General features: G+C 27.2%; 1 protein-coding gene across 1 annotated transcript in view; it reads right to left on the bottom strand.

Annotated features, from left to right (window-relative positions):
- LOC108778550 (glutamyl aminopeptidase) overlaps window positions 1–4,259 on the bottom strand; it is a 7,285-nt gene extending 3,026 nt beyond the window's left edge. The window contains exons 1-5 of the mRNA XM_018545761.1: window positions 4,111–4,259; window positions 3,231–3,683; window positions 2,515–2,704; window positions 1,972–2,119; window positions 1,769–1,850 (exon numbers count right to left, since the gene is read on the bottom strand). Coding sequence (XP_018401263.1) covers window positions 1,769–1,850; window positions 1,972–2,119; window positions 2,515–2,704; window positions 3,231–3,683; window positions 4,111–4,259 — 1,022 coding nt within the window. The remainder of the gene's footprint in view (window positions 1–1,768; window positions 1,851–1,971; window positions 2,120–2,514; window positions 2,705–3,230; window positions 3,684–4,110) is intronic.
- Between the last annotated feature and the right edge of the window lie 1,864 nt (window positions 4,260–6,123).

Genomic DNA, 6,123 nt, shown 5'->3' with positions numbered 1-6,123 from the left:
GTCGACCCGCCATCAGAGGTCTATCGATATTCGCAAATTCTCGCAAGTGCTGAGACACGCGTATATCTCTTTATATAGAATCTCGATTTAATAACTTACACCGGCGTCTAAGGTAGGCTTCCACTACAATACCTTACTGATGAGTCCAGTAGTGGAAGCCGGGACGAAACGCCAAACATTACGTGATATTCTTCGCAATATAGAATATTAGAATATATTATCAGATTTAGATTGACTCTTATTCGCCATTCTCAACGTATTAATTATTGTTTATAAAAAGAGTCCTTTATTTCTTCAATTATTATGTATTACATTATATTATATAATGTAATATATGTATATACTTATAAACATGGATGGGAAGTAATTCGTTACTTGTAACGAAGTTAGAATTACCTTTTTATTTCAGTAACTGTAACTTATCTTCGTTACTTTCTTTCTATCTGTAATTATAATTTAACTTAGTTACAACTTTTAAATAAGTAGTAACTTATTTAATAGTTACTTTCATAGTAACATGTTTTATATATTTTAAATTCATTTGTCAATTTAGTGTGCGGTAGCTTTCACTTGGCGCTACGTATGCTTCAAAACATTTGATTAATCAAAACCAAGAAATTTAATTCAAGCGATCAACGAATTTTTGTTTAAACTATATTTTTGGATCTAATGGCATCCACCAGTCAAATGCAAGAGTGCTCAATGAACGGTTGTAGTATTAAATGTAACCGATCACTGAGCCATTGTTTTCTGAACGCAAAAACATTACCCATGTTGGATTAGTGCTAAAATTTATTTGCAACTTTTAGCAGAATATAAAATCAATTTTATTTACAAAAAACATATGTATGCTATTTCATATTCATATTTCTATTCATGTGTTTACATTACTTTAACAAAAAACATCGTTGCATTTATATTGTTATTTCTTGAATAAAATTGTTTAAAATGTAAATGTAAATGTAAACAATATTTTTTGAACTGTTCTAGGCTGCATTACTCTGAAGACCCCACGTATATTCCTTGCTAGATGAAAAAAAAGATGTAAAACGATATACGAAAGCATTTGGGTAATGTTTCTGACTGCTGCTCTAATAGAATCGATAATATTAGTAAATATTCCGATGAAATAAAAGTATTTCAAAGGTAATTTCAAATTACTTTTTCAGTAACTGAAACTGTAACTAATTACTTTTAAGATTTAATAACTTGTAATTAATTACATTTAGAAAGAAAAAAGCTGTAACTTTAATTGATTACTTTTACAAAGTAATTTTTCCATCCCTGCTTATAAACATAAAATATAAATTTTGTAAATATAAATGTCATAAAATAATCGTTTGTTAGAGAATGGTCTGATCCGCTATAGAGATATAAAAATAAATTAATTATAAAAAGAGAGAGAGAGAGAGAGAGAGTTTAGAGAGAGAGAGAGAGAGAGAGAGAGAGAGAGAGAGGAGATTATATAAGATATATATGTATATACAAAGAAAAATAGGATAAAGGATAAAATATACAAAAACCATTGAACGTCAAATTATTGACGTGCAATGACTAGAATAATAAACGCAGGTGAAACAAAAATATTAAAAATATAACAAATAATGTAAGAATTTGCTTTTAACTTTATAAAAAAATATTAGATATATTACGCATAATTTATTATATTCGTATAATATAGCTCATAACTTATCATAAATATAGCACACAACTTGAATCATTATCACTGACATATTTTAATATAAATTATTATATTATCAATACTCACTACTTCTGCAGATATGTGTGGACATTTTTCCGAAAAACTTCTTTCGATATTTCATTTTCGTACATCCGTAAAACAACCAATACTACAATAACATAATTGCATTTCAATTTTTTTCGTACAATATGTATTTTTGTACATTTTTTACTTTTCTTTGATATTGTTTTCATGTTAAAAGTTATAAAGGATTATTTTATTATTCTTACCTTTCATGCTTCGAGGGAAATCGAAAATTGAACCATTTTTCGATATAGTATAAACAGGATTCATATTAATATGATAAGAATCTAAATGTAAAGAATCGTATTGATTTTGTACTATGAAGAAATCCATTATTTTGTAATTATTGAAAGTCTGCAAACAGAGTTTTATGATTACATTAATATTAAGTTAGAAAATATATGTAATCGCATATTATTTATATGGTGTAAAATGTGCTGCTACAGTATGTATGTACAGTATGTAACTGCTCAAAATTTGTTAAACAATTTTCGTAATTAACCTACTAATTGTGTAATTAACGAATAATATTTATTAAAATAAGTTCTGAAAGATTAATGAGATAATGTCCATATAATTCATTTTGATTATCACGAAATTGTGTATTAAAAAATTTGTTTTGTACATTATTTTAATTTAAAGATATTTTAAACCTTGTCTTCATTGATTTTGTAAAACAGTGTAACATCTATCCGCATTCATGTTATAAAAAATAAAAATGATGCAGAAAACTAATATAAATGTAAAACCTTAACGATAGCTTCTTCTGCAAATAAAGCAGCAAGACCATCATGCAACCAAAAATTGGATTGCCAAGATATTCTGCCAAGATATACGTTACTAAACCATTGATATGCTATTTTTGGTGCTATTAAACGTGCGATTTCCATCTTGCGCATAACTGGATCTACTTGTTTATTATAGACAAGATCTGCTTCCCTATAAAGCATTATAATTACTCATGAGCAAAGACTTCGCTCAATTTCTTTTGAGTAAAATCGTATACTTTGCACTTTGCTTTCATCAATTCAACTTATTTAAATAATGTATATAAAGTGTATTTGACATATTAAGTTTAAATTACAATTTCGAAAAGTTGAAACATTAAAAAATGTGTGCATGTGTGATAAATTAAATTTTATTTATTCTCAAATTTATTTCCATATTAAATATATAAAACCTCGTTAAATATTTACGTTTATAATTAATTTTTCAAGGATATAGTGAATTTTCTTTACTTCCTATAAAGCACAACAGTCGACAACTTATATATGATGACATCAATTGTTTATTGTTTTATTTATACTTTTTAGTTTGATTGGAAGTTATAAAGTGTATATATATATACGTGTAAAAATTTTAAAGTTGTATATGATGTAATTAAACAGTTTATCTAACACTGTGTGCTAGTGATACGTGTTTTATATAAGTATATATAATTATATATGTATATAAATCTGTATACCTATGAAAGATTAATCCCCATTTTGATGTGCCATCGTATGGAAAACTTGGAATTGCAATGTGATCCATTTTTGGAATATTTATTTCACTAAATTCAGATTCCAAATGCAACGTGATATTTCGTATGAGATTTTTTGTAAACTCAAAGTTAATAGATTGATGGTTTGAGCATTTGTCGCACCACAAAGAAACATTTTCATTAATACGAATGCGAGGAAAATTGGTAAAAACTAGAGCAAATTGCATAATGGACATTAGGGGAGTAACATGGAAATGTGTCCACACAGATTTTTCGTCAATAATATTGTAGTCTTGTATCGGCATGTTGAATAAAACTGTATAATTGCGATGACAGTTTATAGACACTTTGAACGTGGTCTTTAAATGCGGCTTGTTCCAACAAGGAAACAACTGACCATTTCCGGTCACTTGGATAGTTGGCGAGATCAACCATCTACCATAATGAACAATTTTTCTAATTGTATTACATACTTACATTGCATAATAATTATACATATATTTCTAACTGTATGATTGGATTTCAAAAGCATTAATAATGACTGTTATATGATTGTATAGTGCAAACCGTGTTTATTCGAAATTCCATGTTACTGTAACGGAATAAAGTGATTTTTTTCTACTTTAAATAAGTTTAAAGTTACACAAAGCAAAATTATACAATATGAAATCTTTATAAATAAAGCAGAAAATAAATTGTAGTTTTTTTTCTGTATGCAGAAGAACTGTTGCATGAAATAAAAGATTTAGATACCCTCGTGTGTTAAGTATGATACGACATATGTGTATATGTATACACGATGAATATATGTGTATGTGTGTATATATATATATATATGTTTAAGTTTTGAATATCTACTTACATTATACTATTTTTATTGTTCGTGTAAGAGAATTCAAAAAAGTTTTGAGCGTATTTTTTTAAAACATGACCGAAGAATTGCATTTTTAAAGTGTACAGTCCGGGTGATAATACATCGGTGAATTTAAAGCTGATAATATTTACTTTCATAATATATTCGTTTATACGATAAATTTTACCGTCGCTTCTAATCAATATCGTTTCATCATTTATAATTGGATGTAATGAATTCAATATTATATCTTGTGTCGAGCGAAGAACATGGATAGTTATATTGCATATTCCAACAAATGGAAAACTGCTTTTTTCATAATTCATAGTTATGAATTTCCAAAATATGCTTTCTGTTCCATATAGGTGAATTAGGTTTATGTGATAATGCACCGGTATTATGTACTTTGATAGACGAAGATCACTTGGTGGATTGAAATAAAATATATGTTCACCAGTAAGAATAGTTATCATAGTGATAAATATTAAGATACTACTTATCTGTGCCAAATTCATATTGAATAAATATTTTTTTCAAGCACCTGTCAAAATGTTTAAAGAAAATAGAATATTATGGTAATAGCATATATAGCTTTACAGAGCATAGAAATCGTTGTACGAGAAACTGTAACATTAAGAATTATAAACGTAGAAATAGCAAACAGCATTTAAATTACACTAATTATTTTTAATTTTAATAGTATTTAATACTATTCTTAACTGCGTTGTGATAGTGATAATTAGACAATAGGAATATTACTCTTATTCTTTTATTAGGTATATGTATTTAAATCAAGCAAACTATATATATAAAGTATTAAGCATACTTTAGAAACTTACCATGGATGTTAAAACTGTATTATAAAGATGTAATTTTCCATAATAAAAAATTTGTATACTTGTAACAATTATCACGGAATGAAATATGAATATTAGTAATAATATGCTTCGAAATTGCTGTACTAATCTTACTCTTTAGAGGAAGACTTTAGAGAAAAGACGTTGTAGACTACATAAATAATACTACATAAATTGTCAATAACGGATTCGTATAGTAAGTACGAAATGTCATCTAAACAATTTCTTATAATAAATACATATTATATTGTACTGCGTATTAGTTAACATACCTATATAAAACTAGTCAGTTTATCTCTTGTTTTCAAATAATATCAACAACTATTTTGGTATAACACAAACTTAATGTATATGCATTATCCCCGAAAAGTTTCCGGACACAATAGCGAAATTTTTGAAACTTACCACAGCACTGATTATAAATTAAATTAATCTGGTTTTATATCATACCGCATGGTAAATACAATGCAAAACATTATTTTTGAAATCAAATGCCTAAACGACATATTCTAGGTCGTTTCAAAGCATAATTAACGAGTAAAATACACTAAAACAAAATACATGACTCGAGATCCAAAACAGCTAAACTTAAAACAATTAATACTGCAGTCTTTTTAATACTAAGTCAGTCTCGCTTGTGCAAGTAGTCTTTGCATTGGATATTTGTATTTTCAATATTTTCATTTTAATTCTATCAAACAATTATAGTAACTCACTGTGTCTGACACTGATTGGCCTATATATTCTAAAGACTGGTTTTTTAATATTGAGAATGACGTTTGCGATACGATCATTGTGAACATAATAAACCTCTTCACTCCCGGTAAAAGATAAATCACATGGGTTTTACTTTTTAATTTAGTAGAATTTAAATAATAATACTATATGGGTTCTTAAAGATTAAAGGTACCACTTGTTATTATTAACAATATACAATTGCGACTATATTTGCATAAATATGTAATTGTCTCAAAAAATGACTATAGAGATTATAGTTAAATTACATTTGCAACCATATTTTTCTCAGTTTTTTTTTTTTTTCCGATAATGTCCCCGATCATACATGTCGCAGCTTTGTCGGCGTTATCTCGAGTTATCGATCTTTTCGATACAGGATACGATGTGTCTATTATATGTCGCGCTGTTACATAACATTTTCCCCACA

Source organism: Cyphomyrmex costatus, unplaced genomic scaffold (assembly GCF_001594065.2).
Source record: "Cyphomyrmex costatus isolate MS0001 unplaced genomic scaffold, Ccosl1.0 scaffold502, whole genome shotgun sequence".
NCBI classification, from domain to species: Eukaryota; Metazoa; Arthropoda; class Insecta; order Hymenoptera; family Formicidae; genus Cyphomyrmex; species Cyphomyrmex costatus.
Note: the sequence above shows the minus strand (reverse complement) of the source record. Positions and strands in the feature narration are given on the sequence as shown.